At 33.8% G+C, this 20,323-nt stretch overlaps 1 protein-coding gene across 5 annotated transcripts in view; it reads left to right on the top strand.

Moving 5' to 3' along the window:
* The first annotated feature begins 376 nt into the window (after positions 1-376).
* The window catches only part of LOC107065572 (zwei Ig domain protein zig-8), a 285,070-nt gene continuing 265,123 nt past the window's right edge, over positions 377-20,323 (top strand). For 2 of the 5 annotated variants that reach the window (XM_089177770.1, XM_089177774.1), the window contains exons 1-2: positions 377-1,453; positions 7,766-7,893. In XM_089177770.1, the coding sequence (XP_089033896.1) occupies positions 7,830-7,893 (64 nt within the window). In that variant the 5' untranslated portion in view covers positions 377-1,453; positions 7,766-7,829. Of the gene's footprint in view, positions 1,454-5,081; positions 5,248-5,694; positions 5,908-7,765; positions 7,894-20,323 lie in introns of those variants that run through there. The other 3 variants (XM_089177773.1, XM_089177772.1, XM_089177771.1) reach the window with 3 other exon arrangements.

Consider the following 20,323-nt stretch of genomic DNA (forward strand, 5'->3'; position numbering starts at 1 on the left):
GTTAGAGTAAATAAAAAAAATAAATGAGTATAAAATACACAAGCTAAGAAATAAAAATAAATGTCTGGTATGTTATTGCAGTGTTAAAAAAAAAAAAAAAGAAAAAACCAAAACAAATTGTCTCTTAAAAGGCGAGTTAATTTGGAGCGATAATCCGGAGGCGTCGGCGTAGTCGAATTTCGCGGAATCCAGGGCGCGAAGAAAGGTAAGGCCTCGCGGTGATAAGAGCATTGGCACAGGGGTGGTAGGAGCTCGTTGAGGGATGGAATGGTGGAGGGTAGTAGCGGTAAAGATAGGAGAAAGGGCAAAGTTGGTTCGGGGAACGGCCGTCGTTAGGGCGCTGCTACCCGGCGAGACGTCAGTTCGCTATCGCATCGCGACACGGTCGGATCTTCGCGAGAGCGTGTGTCCTTCGTTAATGAGAGGAGTGGAACATCAAGGGAGAGAGAGAGAGAGAGAGAGAGAGAGAGAGAGGGAGAGGGAGAGGGAGAGAGGGAGAGAAAGAGAGAGAGAGGGAGAGAGAGAAAAAGTTCCACGCGTAAAAATAAACAAGAGATTGAAGATAGTTGTAAATAATTAGTTGTAAAAAAAAAAAATCGGATAAAAAATGGTGAACGGAAATCATTGGTCCTACGTCAACAAGAGGATAACAAGTGAGAAAGAGATATAGGAAGAGAAGGAAAGGGAAAAGGACAAGAATATAAGATACAGGCGCGAATTCGGAAACAAAACGAGGCTTGAAAAGGTCCGATTGCCGATCGGCCTAATATCTCGCGACAATGCGCGTCGGGATGAGCCTATCGCGGACAACGAACCTTCGCGAATAAAGAAAATAACAATAACGAGGGTTGTTTCTCGAGCGTCGCGCGCGTCGCTGCAGCAGCGTGAAGTTCCCCGAAATGCTAGGAGAGGGTAAGAGAGTGAAAAGTTCGAGTTACTCGCGTGCATCTTCGCTCGTTGGCGGGTAATACGAAGGAGAGGTGGAGTATATTTTTAATGTATCATTCGTTATTATTCGTTATTATTCGTATTGTTCGTATTGTTCGTCGTGTGCGCGATTATTTGTGAACCAAGATAATAATAATAATAATAATAATAATTATAATAATAATAGTAACAAATTTAATAACAATGGTAATAAGTAATAATAAAAAGAATTAATAAAAATATTAATATTAATAATAATTATAATAATAATAATTAATAGAAAAGGTGTCAGTAAATTAAATCTGTGTGTCGTGTATAAGACGAAGACGGGGGTGTCGTTTGAGTCGTGTTAGTGACGGAACAGTGTTTGTTTGAGAAAGCGACATCTTCATCGAAAGGAGATAGAAAACACGTGGAATAAAAGAAAAAAAAAAAGATAGGCGGACGTACAAGGAGAATCACGTCAACCGTCGCATGGACCACAACTCGGAAAGGAAACGAACCTGACCCGCTTGCTGAAACGGGGGTAAAATAACGAGGGATTTTTGTCTCTTTCTTTTTCTCTTTCTTTTTTTATTATTTCTATCTCACTCTTTCTCTTTCTTCTTTAGTTGCACTCGACTTCGATGTTTCGACGTCCTCTATCCTACCGAATTAATTTCAAACGTTCTTCCCACTCGCGGCACCGTGCCAACCGCCTTTTCTTCTTAATGAAATTCTTTCGATGCTAGACTACAAATTGAAATTAGCTACTGAAATATATTCTTCTTCTTCTTCTTATTTATCTACTACGAATACCATCCCCTCTCCTATGCATTCTTTTTCTGGTACCTTTGTGTTTTTTATTTTTGTAAAAACAAAGAACAAAGAGTGAAAGGAATATTTGAGTTTGTTTCATTTAAAAAAAAAAAAAAAAAATAGGAAACGATTGAAAATTTGGAATAGATACTTTAAGTATCTACTTTTCTTGATTCACGAGTCAAAAAGAATACATTTACAGGTTACACGTTTCTCCAGGGAACGTTCTGAAAATCTTTCTTTACGATTTCAATCACTTTCGAAAGAGTTCAAGCTTTTCAAGTTCATAAGAATTCTTTCTCTATTTCTCTTTTTCATTCTTTGACTTTCTCTATAAACTTCTTCTTCTCTCTCTCTTTCTCGTACCGCGATTCTCAGCGTCCCTCGTCTTTGCTTTTTGACGGACTGCGAAATGATCTTTCTCGTCTGACTTTTCTTTTGTACTACTTTTCGACAGGCGTTATCTCCTTTTCTGTCATCCCTGTTCTATCCTACGGAAGGAAAAAAAAACCTTACTCGAGTCATTCTGCCTCCTCCTCACTTTCTTTCATCTCTTTCTATTTCTCTTTCTCTTTCTCTATTCCGGACCATTATATAAAGAAGATATTAGTTTACAATAGACACTTGTACTAACGTAGATGAAAGCTTTCCATGGTAGCACTTGTTTCATGTATCGATAAGTCCCTTGGTATAATAGAACCTGTGGAATAATAGTTCTCTTGCACTTTCTCATTCTTTCTCATTCTCTCTTGGTTGGTCTCATCCCTTCTATTTTTTTTTCTTCTTTTCTCACCATTTTTCTCTCACCTTTTCTCAAGCTCGTTGGATAGATATAACTTACATATCAAAGGTAAAATCTACGCGACAAGAACAAAATCTTTTATTTTCAATAAAATTTGCACTATCTTTTATCCATTTATTTATTTGTTTTATTCTATACTCTTTGTAAACGAACTAAGAAAATATGAATATATTATGTAAATGAGATCATACAGAAAAAATATTTTCTTTCAACAATTTATAATAAATATATATATATAATTATATACGTATTGGTACATATTTTTATATTATTGTTTAAGTTACATTGATTTTTTTTCTTTTAATTTTTCACGAGAATATTTGAATCCTATTTTATGAAAAAAAAAAGTTTTTATAACTTTGACGACCAGAGGATAAGAAATTCGTTCATTTTTATTGGAACGATGGATATTAACGTTAATTCGAGCATCCTGATTCAAAATGGCTGGCTGGTTCGCCATTAGGAATAACCAATTTAAACTGTGATATCAAAATTAGGTCGGTTTGCCTAACGTAAATGAAAGAAATTAATCAAGTCTCGTCTTTCGAAAAGGGTGTCGCGAACATAATGGTGAACATTAAGCCCACCTGCCTTTTATATCCCAACTTACGATCTTGATCGCCTAGTTCGCGTTATCTCGGTACACTACTTTCTTCTTGTTTGTCGTGTCTGATAAATTACTAGGAAGCCGTAGTCCCGCCATCCGTTATTTTTACCTTTTAAAACACGATCATCATCGTTTAAAATGAAAATTCTACGAGAGCACCATGTTGCTTTTAGTATTTTTATCTATTCTACGTTTAGAAATATTTTACTAAAGTTGTTCCTCGATCTTACATATTTAAACACTTTTTTCTTTTTTTTTTTTTTAAGATCATTCTGAAAACAGTTGCTTGTTTCTTGCTCGTTGCTTGGCCAAAAAGTTACGTGATGATGAGAGCTTTTTTTTTGGTTTTGTTTTTTATCAAAGTTAAAAATAAGAGTGCTTTTAGAAAATCACTGGTACTCGAGGACGAACGCTTTGCTAGCTTTCAAAGAAGGGTGAAACAGATATAAAGGATGTGTGTGTGTGTGTGTGAGGAAGAAAAAGATAGAGTGCGAAAAAGGCAAAAAGACTAAGCCACGAAAAAATACACATTTTTGTGTGGACGGTTTAAGCAAAACTTCAAACGTTTCCGAGAGTGCTATCTGCTAATTCACAGCTGCACGCAACTGCGTTTCAGTCTTTTATCTCGGAAGAAACGTTGAATGGAATTTCCTGTTTCACGAATATTATTTCTCTGTCTTTCTTTTTCTTTTTGTCTCTGTCCTTCCTTTTTTCCCCAGACACACACCCACACACACACACACACACACACACACACACACACACACACCGCACCACACACACATTTCTTTTTGTTTTAACATCTGACACATTAACTACGTAAAAATAATAGTTGTTTACTATGATCCGGTTCTCGTCAAGTTTATGCGATCGTATATAAATTTCGAGTCTACTTGAAATTTCATTTGTAATCATTACGACTCTCTTCCTGTTGATCGAAATTTACTTTTGCATCTTATTTTTCTTCTGTTTTTCTTTTAATATCTATTTATACTACTGGTTTCAAATTTATCACTCGCTGATTTTTGTAAAAATTGCATATACCGATTAATTTTGAGATAATACTACTCATAATATTTTGTTGACAATTCTTATGTCATTAATTTCTTTTTTTTATATAAATATCTTGTTATCGCACTTTTATTTATAAAAACAAAAACATATCTTTTATATAATATTTTGATACTTAAATATTAAAACTTCTTTGATTTTTCTCAAGTTTTACGTATAGTTCGACAACACCAATCACGAGTGTTGAATACAATTAAATCGAACGAGAATATATTTCGTTTTTCAATGAAAATCTTTACCCATCGTAAAAAGATTTTCCATTTCAATTGATACAGAATGGAGATTCGTATTCGTAAAAATAACGGGGAAAGACTATAGTTTAAAACATTTGAACGAGACGAACGTTAGCTTTTTCTACGTCTAGAGAACTTCTCGATAATACGACGAAACGATCAGTTTCTGCAGACAGGATTTGGGTTATGTTTTAAAATGGAATACTTCGATGGAAGTTCTTCGATTTGTTATGAAGCCGGAAAGTCGTTTGACTTTCGTGCGTCGTTTGCTACGAAACGAAAGAAAGAGTGAAAGAGTGTATAAACACTCTTATATAAATATATAACACTCATATATAAATATATATGACACTCATTATATAACACTTATATATAAATATGTGGGTGTGCGTATCGGAAAAAAAGAGAGAAGAGTAGATAAATAGATAGAGAGAGAGAGAGAGAGAGAGAGAGAGAGAGAGAGAGAGGAAGATGGAAAATGAAAAAGAGAAGAAAAATAAGAGTCGTCTTTTATCTGTTAATTTCCGTTCTGACGCGAACTCACTTATCTCTTTCTACTTCTCATTTTCCTCTCTGTTGCTGTCAAATCGTAAAGTTAATATAAAAGCGAAACACAGCTTTATCGTCGATATTCGTCGACTGTATTTTATAAGACTGTACTTTACAATCGTCACGTCGCGTCTTCAAGCAAAATCTTAAGAAACGATTTTTCTTCTTTATTGTTTCGCTTGATAATTTATTTTTCGCGAGTATTTAAACACCTAGGCGACAAGTCAATCAACTGGTAAAAGGGAAACTGAAAGAGAAAAGTAAGATAAAATAAATGGAAAACTCGAGACACAATTACGAATTAAATCTCTTTAGATTAAAAATAATATATTATTATTATTATTATTATTATATATATATATATATATATATATATATATATATATATATATATATATATAAATAAATGCATAAATAAATTTGATAAATGTAATTATTTATATTTCACTTAGGACGAATTCTGATTGTATTACTTTTTTATTTTCTTTTTTGTTAGTAGAACTTATAATTTTAATTGTAATTAAAAGATATAGTTTTGTAAAAACAAAAATCACACGACTAAATTAAAGATTATATAAATTAATTATAAATATTTTTATATTTATTTATATAAGAATATAAAATAATGTTGATGCAACAAACGCAAAAATATCTTTGTTGAAGAAGAAGAAGAAGAAGTCATTTTGAAATTCAATGTGAAACAAAAGGAGGATCGCGTGGATAGGATATAGTTGATGTTTCACAAAGAAGAGTCTTTCACCTCTCAAGAGGGAAACACCGTAGAAACACCGAAACAGAAGACAAAGCAAGGAAAATGTAGGCTTCTCTCGTGGATGGGTTGGATGCCGCTCGGGTTGACACACAAAGTCCAATGCGCGCGTCGCGTTGCGTCGCGTCGCGTCTCGTCTACGGTGCATCGAGTAAGAACGTTTCTGGATGAAAAGAGATACAGAACGCCCTATGTACTACGTACAACCCTTTCTCTTTCTCCAAGGGCTCGTTTCGTTCGTTTCACGTGTTCCCGAAAGAGCGAGAAGGATGCTTTAGTCTTCTTCTTTCTTCTTTTTTTCTTTATTCTATTTTACCCTTCGTTTCTCTCTGCAGTGGCGGGAAATATATGAAAAGAAAAATAAATGTAAAATAGAGAGAAAGAAGATGAAGCGATAGAGAAAGAAAGAAAAGAGAAGAGAAGAGAAGAGGAGAAAACGTTTTGACAGTGAACATCGCTTGTGATTTGAATAAATGAACCGCGTCACGTTTACTGGAGGACGTATGGGAAATACTATGGTAGCAGCCGGTCCACAGCGAGCCATTTCGTTTACGGTCCTCGCTATAAGAAACGAAACAGAACATCACGCCTTCTACGGATCTATTCGAGGAGAAAAGAAACAGAAAGAGAGAGAGAGAGAGAGAGAGAGAACACGCTATCTCGACGTGACGAATGAGTAGTTTCCCGAAATTGTCTTTCTCTTTCTTTTTATTTTCTAGAAATGAGAAAGAAAGAGAGATATATATACACATAGAGAAAAAGAAAGAGAAGGGAGAGGAAAGTGTGTAGAGAAAATCAAGCATGAGATTCACGCGATTCTCTCCCTTGGAATTCGTATTTTCCTTAAACTCGAGATTGCCCTTTTCTCTCGTGGGCCACTTTGCAGAAAAGAGAAAAGCGTACCGTGGCTAAAAGCGAACAGAGCTATATATTTTTCTTCTCTCTCTCTCTCTTTTTCTTCTTTCTTCATCGTCGTCGTCGTCGTCGTCGTCGTCGTCACGCTTCGCTCTCTCGATAAGGCTCATCTTTTGGACCTTACTAGCACACGAAACTTACTCACCCCTATCTCTGTGTCTGGTTCTCTGATATAACGCGCGTTACGTTGGAAATTTTAGAAGATTACTTAGGTATTGTGTGTAACTCGCTTTAAACTTGGCTCTTTTATTATGTCGGATTCTACAGATAATATGGATTTACTTTTTTGCACGTGCACTCGAGCTACCTTTTGTCGAGTTTCGATATAAAAGTACAGAAAGTTATATTCGATTTTATGCGGTTTTTCTTTTTCCTCAGCCTTTTGTCTTTCTTTTTCTCTTTCCCTTTCTTCGTTTCATTTTTTCTCTGTATTTCTTTTTTTACCTTGCATTATAGCAAACATAAGTACAAAACGTAACGATCACGAAACGTTTAATTGAAATCTTATTTGTATTGTGGAGGTTAGACAAATTTCAATTAAAAGTACATTTTTTCATAAATTTTATGTTGAAGAGTAGTAGTAAGGAATAAATATGTTATAGAACCTGGTAACTTGTACTATAAGTAGCGTTTATTAACACATTCAAGGTGTTTACATTCGTTTTGATGATTCACGTTACACAAAGTTTAACAAAATAATATTTCATTATTAAAACTTAATCTTATCGATCAAAGAAACTTACAATATTTCTTTAAGTCTAATTGAATCCTTTGGACAAATTAGAATGTTTATTAACGCTTTGAGTTTTAATGTCAAATTATTATTGTTATTTGCTGTATGTTTAGTGTCTTTGTATTAGAACCCATTATTATGTGGCTATTTGCTTGTTGCACATACATAGGAACATCGTTCTTAGTTCTATGACATTTCAGAAGTTAGTTTTGCCATTAAACGAAAACTTACTCTTCAAAGGGTTAAGACCATATAGTGAAAGAGAGAGGGAGAGTGAGAGATAGATAGAGAGAGAGAGAGAGAAAGAGTAATGAGAGAGCATACGTCTTCAGTATATAATATAGTCTCTCGTTGTTTGCAGTTCAGCTTCAACGTATGAGGGAAACGTATTATGTGAGGTGAAATTTAAGACGAGGGAAACGAAGATGTCCACCATCAGCGTTGCGACATGGTTACTCGGAGTTGTTGCTCTGACGACGCTTAATAACGGTAAGTCATTTGTAATAATACGATTTATCGATTACTGATTTATGTTTCTTTATAAAATCACTTAAAATTATATCTACTGTTTCTTGTTAGTGGTGTAATTTAATTTGTAATGCCAAAATATAATATTTGAAGACCATTGTCATAAAGCTGACAATTATTTGATTGAAATGATGAATTAATTAATATGATTATTATAACAACTATTATTACACGAACAGATTAATTAGATTTTTGAATGACAACGTAAAGCTTCTTTGAATTAATATACAATCTTCGGTGAAGAATATTATTATTAAATTTTAGCGAGAAAAGAAATTTCCTTACACGATATTCCAATTCGTGATTTCAAACTGAAAACGATGTCGTTCATTAATATGTATGTACCTATAACGGATACATTTGTAAATAATTTAACTTGACTTAGTTGCCAAGTTTCCTGATTTATGCGAAAAGGTTTTATACACCCTTATCACACCTCGAGAACGACGTTTTACGCGGTTTAAAATATGAAAGAAACTATACACACGTGTTTTTACATTGTCCACGTTTTTTTTTTTTTCTTGATTACATTAGCAAAGTTAAGAGAAAATAAAGGGTAGGAGAAGAAAAAAATTGATGTTTTTATGTCATGTATGTTCTCTCACGTGTTTTGTAGATCCTGCTGATAGAATGCAAAGTTCGTTAACTGTATCCAAACAGCATTCAACTGCGTTGTAACGTTTTCAAAAGCGTTTCGCTCGTTAATTTCACATGGAACGATCGAAGTTACCCATTTGAATGATGTTCCCTCTTTTTTTCTTCTTTTAATCCTTTCTCTCTTATTTCTTGTCATCACTGCGTTTACTTTCTCTCTCTCTCTCTCTCTCTTTTTCTCTCTTTCTTTCTTTTATATCTTACTGCGAGACATAGCAGCGGCATTTAAACGTACAATTGGAGTCCTTCATTATTGTCCGCGAGGCTACGGATTGTTTGAGAAACAATGGCGTGTCGCTTGGAAAAGCGCGAATCCGTGCTTACACCTTGCGCCTTACGCTTTTCGCACGTTATAATTTTATTATTGCATTTGTCATTCATATTTAAAAGAAGTAGAAGAAGAGGAAGAAGAAAATGAAAGAAAGGGACAAAATTTCTATCATTCTTTGCCCTAAATCTACGTTAAATTAAATATTTTTTCTCTACTACTAACGATAATTATTGTATATTTCGTTTAATTTAACGAAAAAAAGAAAAAAAGACAAGAATAAATCTATAAAGTTTTAAAACAAATATATGAACATTCGATATAGATAAGAAAATTTCACGTGATTACGTAGCAATCGATTTGAACACAATTTACAGACGAATTCTTGGCAAGAAAGTAATCGTTAACGATAACGATACAATATAAGTATCTTTTATAAAAATGTCAGAGTTTATATCGACGCTTATAGAGGTAAAGGTGATGGTGGTGGTGGTGGTCGTGGTGGTCGTGGTGGTGTCGAAGAAAATGGTTGTGTAGTGGTAGTAGATGTTGTGTAGTGGTGGCAAAACGTTTGAAACTTCGAAACGTCCTACACGACTTGATTTATCGTCTGAGCTCCCACATGGTTCCTAGTATTTTCTATGGAAGGTGGAGTCTAACGATGCGATATACGGACAACTATTTACGACGACCATTAGCGAAGTACCAAGCGAGAGGATTTAACTGCCGACTCCGATAGTGAAAATAAAAAAATAAACATTTTTTAATAATCTTCTACATTTATATCGTAAGCACGTTTAGTTAGATTTGACCAAATTCTTCATCTTTTTTGTCTTATCTTGTCATAGATGAAAAAGAAAAATAATTCGACAATTGATTTCATTTTGTTAATTATTATCAATTTGATTACCAGATCGTTGCATTGTTTTCTTAGCAACTATGTGTTATCTGTAAAGATATTTCAGTAGTTATACAGTGAATTGTAATACTTAAAACATAGTCGTAGTTACTACTTTTTATTGTCTTAAATTTTTATTTGTAATCATAGTTATATACCTTTTAATTATAATTTTAGAAATTCTAAAAATATATTTCCGCACGTGTTTGTTCAAATAAATAATTTGATTTCCGCAAACGTAAAAAATATATGGGTGGTTCAATATTTTCTAAAGGTTACTTTTGTCATACATATTTGGTACCTTGTATACACCCACAGATTTGATAAATGTTTTATCGACTCGAATTCGTTACGAACTATTTTGAAATATGCTGATACGAACAAAGGAATATACAAATATTTCTTTATTATTCTTATTCTCTCTCTTTTTTTTTTTTTTTTTATAACTCGAATTGAAAATTCAAGGTTGTAGCATTATCGGTTATCTCGAATTTTTATTTACCGTTTTCTTTCTTTTTTCTTTTTATTAACTCGACTGCCGTTCGTTCTCTTCTATTTCTTTCGATTCTCGTCAATAGTAGAATAGGAAAAAATTTCCTCGCGTGGGAAATACCGTTTTCTACGTTTTTCTTCTTCTTTTTTTTTTTTTTTTTTTTTTTTACGAATCAATGCGAGACTCATGTTGGTAGAAAATTTTGTGCGAATGCGTATATAAAAATCCGAACGTTCATCGGGGTTGAATTGTTGGAAAAGAAATCGTGAGAGGGGTGCGGGAAGTTTCGATTGAGATAGGAATTCTGGTAGAAACGATACAATGTTTTAGAATTGAAAAGTACGTTTGCGTTTTTTTATTCTGTTAACACGTGAGTTAAAATTTTAGTAAGGCCTTTTGATCGATTAGAACTTGTCCTTTGTAAAAGTTACTCCAATATAGACGTTATTTTCGTTATATTATGTTCAAACGGTTTGTTTTATAATTTGATATTAAAATTGAACGTTAACAAGTATGTTAACTTAGCTTAGTAAAGCGTTTACCCTTTTGCTGACTAATATTATTATAAATTGAAATGTTTTTATTATAGATTCGAACAGAAAATCAAAAATTCTTTTCTGAGAATTATCAATGACATCTGACAAATTAATAGTCATGTCAGTCAACTTGTTCGAAAGGTTATAGAAACACGTTTTATTTTATTTCAACTTTCCAATAATACAAACATTGAATTATCTTTTGATCGAAAATATGTACGATATTTCTTACACGTTGCAATGAAATACCACGTTTATTTTTCTTTTTTTTTTTTTTATAAATATTTCTAATGAAATCAATTAATCTCAATGAAGTGAGTAGAATTTATCGTTGAAAAAAAAAATAGAGCGAATTAATCGATCAATTTGATAGCATTAAAAAAAAAACAGGTCGACTTAAAAAGAAAAAACAGAACGGTATGCAGAGTAAGAGAGAAGGGTTGGTAGTCCGAAATAAATAGAAATTCTTAGAGTATCCCGTGCTATCAAGCACGAGCATATTCTTAAAAAGAAAGAGGAATAAAAGGATCCGTGACAAAGGCCATTGTGCATTCGCTCGACGGGCAGTGTCATCCAGTAGCGAGTGAGAGTAAAATTCTCGGGAAGGAAATAATAATTCGCGAGCATGTACAAAGCTTGCCGCCTTTGATGTTGTTATTGACGTTGCTATTATATGAAAAAGGATCGCCGATTATTACATACACCTACACACACTTACACATCTATGTATATATATATATATATATTGATATTACATATTATATATGTATATATACTCAAAAGGAGTGAGTGAGAAAAAGAGAGGGATACATGCACGCACACACACAGTGACACGTAAATCCCCATCATCCTCATCTTCGTTAGAGCAATTTAATGTTCTTGTGTGTGCACTAACATGTATTTCTCGTTTAACAAACAAGCAGTAAGTTGAACCCTTTCTCGATAGTCTTCCTTCGAAAATTCGATCTCATTAGATCGGAATCATTAAAACGAGAATGCTTGCTGCTTTACGACCGTTCTCTTATACATGTATTTACCTGCATGCATACATTCATACATACATACATGTTGCTTGCTTTAGGTGTGTCCTTCAACGTGTACGGGTATGTGTACACGCGCTTATACAACTCGTTGGTTCTCGTCTCGAGCTGCGGGCAATAAACACTCTTTTTTGCTAGCAAACAATGCAGTGACACGAGGCGAAAAATTAACGAGGCGCAGGCCAAATTCAAACTCGTTTCTCTCTCTCTCTCTCTTTCTCTGTCTCTCCTTTCTTCACTCTTGTACATACTATATTTCGTTCCTCTTGATTCTGAAATCCCTCTCTACCGAACTCTACTCTTCCACGTTCTTTACCTCCTTCTACCCTCCGAATTCGCGGAAGCGTAAAACCAAGGGTGAGCAAGTCGCTCGCGAAATCCTTCACCGATATCTCGTCTGCCTCTTGATAACTAAAATTCTTTCTAGCACTTCGTTATCGTACTTGCACTCTCGAGGGTTGTGAGGATCACTTCAATAGGTAGAGTAGTACACACTTCGGCTGTCTTGTATAGAAAAGGCGATGGGTTTAAAGTTAAGATCCATTGTTACGTTAATTTAAACTTTGAAAAGAATATACTCATAACTCGTGTACTCTCTTTCTCTTTTGATTTGATTTTTTTTTGAGGGGGGGGAGGGGAGGTGGGGGAGGGGGGGTTCTTTCTTGTCTTTAATTAACGTCTTCATGTATGCGTGCGTTTGCATTACACATCGTATTTATAAACACGCCAATCATATGTACGACATTTCCAACGAAACACAAAATTACGTTCGTTTATTTTTCTCTTTTACGTTAGTCGGTCTCTCTACGTAAATTCCAAAGTCAAAGGGAATTTTTAAAGAATGTTTTAGATAGATTGCAACGAGACGATAAACTCGTTAAAGCTAGTAACAATTTTTCAAAAATTATTCCCTACTTCCTAAATAAGATTGATATTTTCGAATAGAAAGAATATTCGTGTACGTTGGAAAAGAAACAAAAATAAGAACGATAAATCAGTTTTGAATAAAGGAAAATAAGAATCAAATTTGAGTAGTATGTTTATTGATAGAGGATACTAGAACGAAGTCAGAGCAATACGTTCGATCAAATGTAAGCTCGTTGAGCAAGCAATGATACGTAATTACGTCACCAATTTGCCGAACTCTCCGGTCCAGGTAAGCTAAATGAAGGAAACCGGCTGGAAGCATCGATATATATATATATTCCGAAACGATGTTAAAGATGACGTTTCCCGGTAACGTAAAGCTTAACTCGTGTGTTAAAGCCAATGAGAAAAGTCGTTATGCATAGTTAATGACTAGCTATGGTTATTTCTCTCTTTCTCTCTCTCACACACACACTGACTTTTTCTTTTTCTATTTTTCTGCTTGTTTCCCTTTTTCTCATCGACCAGAAACTCCTAGGAAACAAGAAAGAGAGAGAGAGAGAGAAAGAGAAAAAAACTCGATGCAGCCGGAAAAATTATTCGACGAGAATAACAGCAGCAGGATGTTCTTTGTTCGGTGCGCGTTAATGAGCGACAAAAAAGAAATGTCGTAGTCGGAGGATACGCGAATTACTGTTACCTCATTCGTCCCCCATCGGTTATTGTTGTTTTGTCATAGTTACCATGAAGATCGTTATCCGAAAACACTGAATACAAGAATAAGTCCTTTCTTTCATTATTTTTCTTAATTTTGGCTTGTTTATTTTATTTTTTGGTTAATAGATCAAATGGAATGGAGTAATAGGGAGTATTAAAATAGGAAATTCGATTAAATTTTAGATGAGAGACTATTACGTTTTGGTTCAACAATTATTATTATAATAACTGTTATTACCGTTGTATATAATAATAATAATAATTATTATTATTATTATCATCATTGTGATCATTATTATACGTAGAACATCCATCAGTGTTTCTCAAATTTATCGTCGTATAGTTGAAAATATCTGTTGAATGTTTTGTAAAAATGTTTTTTTCAAATTTTCTTAAAATCTGGTCAAACACACGCACACACCAGACCACATCACACCACACAAATGTAGACAATGTATATTTCACTGTGGTATTTTAGCAACAAGATTTACAATTGCTTCAAATTTTTTCTCTATCACTTCGTTTTTCATTTTACCGAAGCTTCGAGTTACGAAGAAGGATCTCCTAAGAATACTTTAAAATCTATTCTCGACACTTAAAAATCACTTTTCAACTCTACACAACATCCTTACATTCGCTCACCGTAAAATAAACACAGAAATTGTTTTTCTCGAGAATAGAAAATTCTTTTTATATTTTCAAACGAAAAATCTCCTTTCCCTTGGCGTAATATTTGTTACGATTGCACAAGACATAACAGAGACAAACAATTTGATCTTTTTACGATTGTACTTAAGATAAAACTCTAGAAAATGTTGAAAAATTGTTCACGTTCTCGTAAATGTTACACGTTTTTCCTTTAAAATTTTCCTTCTCCTATTTCTCGTGATCGAGGCAACGATCGCTAAGGTTAGTCCAGAACAGTAATACGTTTCACAGCTTAGTTTCCCAATGGGACACAGCATGGTGGGAAAGAGACAGCATCATCCTGTGCAGAGTTCACATTCGCTCTTGATCTTCGAGCGTAAATTACGATTTGGATTGTAGACAAATCTTTAAGTGGATTCAACGATTTAAAAAAAAAAAAAATCGAAAAATATAAGGCTAATTACAACTTTTATTATTTTTTTTTTTCAATTGTTCTAATTATCGTGAAAGGTTTGTAATATGGTTTTCATAGTTTTTGTTTTGTTTTTAATTGAAATTGTCAGACGTTTTTTTTTTTATTTATTGACAACAATGATTGAAGGTTCTTTATCAAAACGAACACAAGTTAAGAAACTGAAGAAATTACAAATGTGTCCCCAATGCTACATGTAGAACTGTTCAATCAAGACAATTTATATTATTGGCCGTACAAGTGTATTATTTCAATCAATTTAATTAAAATCAACATGGTCCGATAGAAAAAAAGTACAAATAATAGAAAAAAAAATTATATTTTTTTACCAACCAATTACCTAATGGTATAATAAAAAAGTATCTAGAGGTAAAAGATATAAATGGATAAATAATATATGTTTAATATTTGCATCGATGGATAGCTAGTTTTGCAGAAAAAACTTGATAAATGTAAGAAGAGAGAGAGAGAGAGAGAGAGAGAGAGAGAGAGAGAGAGAGTTAAAATATTCAGTGAAAGAACCGAAACTGCTCAGACCTTTCGAAAAATATCATACGTTTCACCTGCAATACTTTAGCTATGAAATTTGTAGATATCTACTTGCTTTCGGTCTTTGAGGTTCATACAAAGTATGTATTGCTGGGTTTCGTGGCTAGGATTCTAGGAAAAGAGGAATAGTAGGAGAATGAGATTGGTGAAAGGCGAGAGTAGTAGTCCTGCTGAACGTATAAGCGCGTGCGCATTACTATCATACATATATATACTCCTAAGCTATCGTGTATATGTACTATCTACGTATATATGCGTTTGTGTATGAGAGAGAGAGAGAGAGAGAGAGAGAGAGAGAGAGAGAGAGAGAGAGAGAGAGACAGACTGATAAAGGAAGGTGGGTCGGGATCTATATATCTTTATCTCGGTCGCGATTGCATTGTTAGTACAGAGCGCATTGTTTGAACGGTGACGCGAGGCCTGCGGCGACCAATCAGCGTTTACGCTAGCCGTGCCTTATCAAAGATTCCTGCTACACCCTGCAGGGCTAAAATCAAGCCTCCCTTTCCTCTCTCCATCTTTCTCTCTCTTGATACCTCTTCCACTCTGATTCGCATAACTACCGTTGTCCGTTTGAGAGCTTCGAAGACCTTCGAAACCGAGGCGGAACGCACAATAATGAATCGATCTTAATTGTTAACTTTCAGAGACTTCATAACAAGATCGTAAGAGTTAAAGGTAGCTAGAACGGTAAAGTATTTTTCTTATATTTTTCTTTCTCTCTTTTTTTTTTATTTTTTTTTTCTTGTATTATTGACGTTCCTTCGATCCTTCCGGCAACATTCCACGTCGATACCGATTCACGTTAGAAAACGAGGATAATGAACCGAACTTTGAGATCCTCCTTGTTTGTTCGTTCTACTCGACAGGTAAAAGTTGGATTGATAAGGGCTTTCATAATATATATATATATATATATATATATATATATATATATATAGATTACTAATTGAAATCATATATTTCAGTTTCTTCTTTTTTTTTCTTGTTATTAGTTAGTCTATATTTTCTATAGAAAATGTTATCTATGTAAAAAGAAATAAAAGTTATAAAACATGAGAATTCATTTGAAAATAGACTTAACTCGTTAGATATAAGGAAAAGTTAACGAAATAATGCTATTATATATTTCAACGTCGTCGTAGTATTATCGTGGATTATTGTGAATTTAGTTTTTAGGAGTATCTAATTAGACGCTCGTAGAAAAAAAAATAAAATAAAACCTAACCAGCTTGCGTGTACTTGTACATCGAAGAAAAAGTGGAAAAGATAAAGAGAAAAAGAGAGGTAAAATGAAGTTTAATAACGTAGTTGGAGTAATGCTATTACGTTGTAGCAAGAAGAGTAATTACTACCTTTCCTAAACAACGGTGTTCTCTCTTTCTGTAGTTGAAGTAAACCCATAACGGAAACTTATTTATAATTAATTAGGATAAGAAAGTAATTAGCAATAGTCTACCGTCATCTTCTCTTGTGGTATCTCTTTACTTGTAACGGCAAATGAACGAAATGACGAACACACGAGATTATATACGAAATAACAAAGACATCAACAACATCAGACTCTCCAAGCCTTTGATATACGTTTTGAATAACGCCACGACGTTGGACGATCCCTTTTTAACGCATACATCACTATGATTTGCGGCTTATCCCATCGTCCTCCATTGTTCACGTATTTTGTCGCATCTATCACTGCCGTGCCAAGCCGATCGCTCGAGAAATCGGATTACTTTTTCACCTAACTTTCGATTTTAATCGTCCGAACGATCACATTTCTCTCGTATCTTCATTCACTCACTCGCTAAATCTTGTTTTCCATTTGAAGATGAAAACTACAGGTGAGAGTAATATATTTAATTTCTTTTTTTTCTATTTTTATTTTTATTTTATTTCGATATTTAGCTCTTACAGCTAGTCTTGAAACTGTACTCTCTTATGGGAATAGTAACAATTGTAATATATCGTCGAGGAAAGTCCCACCAGCCTAGTCTATGTCTTATTCACAACGTTGTCCGCACACGTGTACCGACTTTCGAACTTTACAAGAAGAAACTTTAACTTCTGCGCGACCCTCGTCTTTATATTACCATAATATTACTTTAGTATTTACATAGTCCGCTTGTGTGTAATTCTATCTATATGTATTTATTTCTCCTATTTTTTTTTTCTTTTTCTTTTACTTATCTGAAATGAATTCCTGATTTTTCTCTTTAAATCTTACTAATGTTTCTTATTTATATGATCGTTAAATTTAAATATATTTATCGTCTTTTTTTTTCCAGTTTTTAAAAGCAATCAATTGCCATAAGAAATTGAACAGACTTTTGTCGAATAAAATGTAAAAGGATAAAAAAAAAATAAAAAGATAAGGAATGATAGAAGTAATGAATAGGAACGATTTTAAACGCGAAGTCAAAAGTGTAATGTAAAGTACCGGAGGGTGGTTGGTACGAAAGGAAAAGGATTCTATGGGAGCAACAAATCACCGGGTAATACTTTTACAACGAATCCGAGCGAACTTAAAATGATAGTCATCTCTCGAATTCGTCTTATTGGAGGAGACACTATATTCCTTCTGGTTCCATAGCAACGTTTCAACTCAGCTTTATTGTTCGACTTTGGTATGAAAAGTTATAGAATCTTTATGAATTAAAATCCTGAAATGACTAGTAGTATTTTATCAACGAATAAAACAAAAATCATGTGTGCAGATCACACGTGTTAGAAATGAAACCTTCAACAAACTAAGAAAATAGTTGAACTTGCTGGTTTTAGCTATTCCACCCGGAGATCATACCGGTGCCATTTGTTATATATGGTAATAATATTATAATAAATAAATCCTATATACAATTATCTTACTCTTGAAACTGTGCATTCGTCTCATTCTCTCGAAACTTAGTTTTATGAAAGTTTCACTAGTAACACGTGTGATCTGTATACATGATATTTTTTTGTAGTACTTCAATCTGGAATTAAATAAAAATTGCAATGGCTCGAGTAGTGTTAGTTGTTTGTTTTGTTCATAATCATGAAATATAATTTTCTATTTTTAGATTTAATATAAAATATTATTCTTATAATCATTTCACTCAAAACTCTTTCATATCATAAAGTTATATGTGTATATATATAAAGAGAAACAATAGCATATTAATATAACATCATTCAATTTATATATATATATAGCGGTAAAAATATCCCTCTTTTGAAAATGATGAAATTCGAAACGTGTTCGTGTGCTTTTAAATCTTTTATAATCGAAAGGAAGCGAGTATTGATGAAAGATCAAATTAAAATGCATACGTCAGGACAACGGGGACGATATGATATCGATGATTAATTTCCTATATGGATTAGTATCGATGGTTGAAACACGTTTTAACGTTTGTAGAGAAAAAAATAACAAAAAGATAATAATGATAAAAAAAAAAGAAAAAAATAAAGGAAATGGAAAAAAAAAACATGAAATTGTCCAAAATCGAAATGCCGTTTCGATGAACGTCATATTCTCGACGACGACGTAATCGTAATACGATAGAAAGTCGATACTCAATTTCATCGTTATGCACATCGAACGTTGCATTTTACAATCCCGTTTTCCTACAATTCTTTTCCTCTTCGAATTCTCGTTTGGTCGAATTCGATAAAGCCATATTCGAACATTCCTTTCTTTTTCCTCTTAACGTAGATGATAAAGAAAGAATACTAAAAGAGAAGGACGTGGCAGAACTTGTAACACGAACTTTTATCATTCGCAGAGAAGAAGACACATATCTATATACGTATATGTATATGTATACACATTTATGAGTACGTAAAAGCATGCATATAACAAGTACGTTATACTTTTCTTTGCACTTTCATCGAAAGGGTCTTCTCTTCTTACAGCAGGAAACAAGTCGTATCGAAGAATAGATGTGGAAGTGTTAAAAAGTTTGGTATACTGAATTTTCGTCAACAAGCAAGATTTTAGTTTTTATTTTTTCTTATTTTCTTTAGTTTTTTCCTACTTATTGTTAGATAGCAAAAAGAAAAAAGGAAAAAATCGGTCGGTCGATCGGTCTTTGCTTTTTTCTTATTTTTCGAAGGAAAAGACCAAAGAGCGATCGATAAAGTTTATGAATGCGTAGCCCAAGTATATACTTACTTATATTAGTTGACTTTCGAAGATTCTTTTGAAAGTGTGAGAGAGGAAAGAGGTAGAGAGAGAGAGAGAGAGAGAGAGAGAGTGAAAGAGTAAACGTACTGAATCTTAAGAACGCGCGTTGAAACTCGAACTTTGCGAAACAGCTGTCGAGAAACATGCTTTGAATCTGTAGAATCGACTGTCGCCAAGGAAATTCGCTGTGGTGATAAGATATGCAGATTGCGTTCGATTCGTTCGCGTGTTCCTTTAGAACGATAAGTTTCTCTTCTCTTCAAAGATTATATGACAATAGGTAAAATAAAGTAAATTCGTAAGAATCTTTTGATAGTAATATACTAATTCGTCTTTACGAAATTTTTGTTTGTTTTTACAAGTAAAATTTCCCATATAAATATTATCTAACGGTAATGTAAGTAACATTTTCATCAAGATAATAACATGAGAAAAATTACGATAATTCTGAAGTTTTAACGAAGAACACTTAGGAAAATTAGAAACCAAGCTCGTTAGATTTTTATTTAAAAAAAAACGGTCCATGTGTGTGTGTGTGTGTGTATGTGTAAGTTTTAGATAGATTTTTATTGGCAAGCTTTATGAAATCAAAGAAAGATCATAGGCTTCAAGTAATTTCAATTTTAACCCTTTTTACAGTGGACATTTTAGATATAGGAAGACAGAGAGAGAGAGAGAGAGAGAGAGAGAGATATTCGTAAAGCAGCAGTCTCACGAACCAACGCTCTTCTCTCGAAAGTCCAAAGCGTCCTTCGAGTCCTCGGTTTTAGAAAGCTCGAGGACAATGGAACCGCGTTGAGAATTAGCTCGTACACGAGATTTCATTACGAACTTGGACCGTCTGCTTCTCTAGACGAGAATATCTCACGAGCTAGCGAGCGTGAGAGAAAGAGATAGAGAGACAAAGACGGACAGAGATAGCAGGAGAAAGAGGGAGGGAGAGATAGGAGAAGAAAGAGAAGGTAGAAAGGGGGTTGAAGCACGTACAAAGTTGGATTCTTCTTTGGCCATCGACAAACGGAAATGAAAAGCTCTCCACCTATCGACACCGAGCGTGCTTACGAGCGAGTTTCTAAGGGAGCTT

Source organism: Polistes dominula, unplaced genomic scaffold, assembly GCF_049000335.1.
Source record: "Polistes dominula isolate Pdom_NZ unplaced genomic scaffold, Pdom_raw_medaka contig_24, whole genome shotgun sequence".
Classification (NCBI taxonomy): domain Eukaryota; kingdom Metazoa; phylum Arthropoda; class Insecta; order Hymenoptera; family Vespidae; genus Polistes; species Polistes dominula.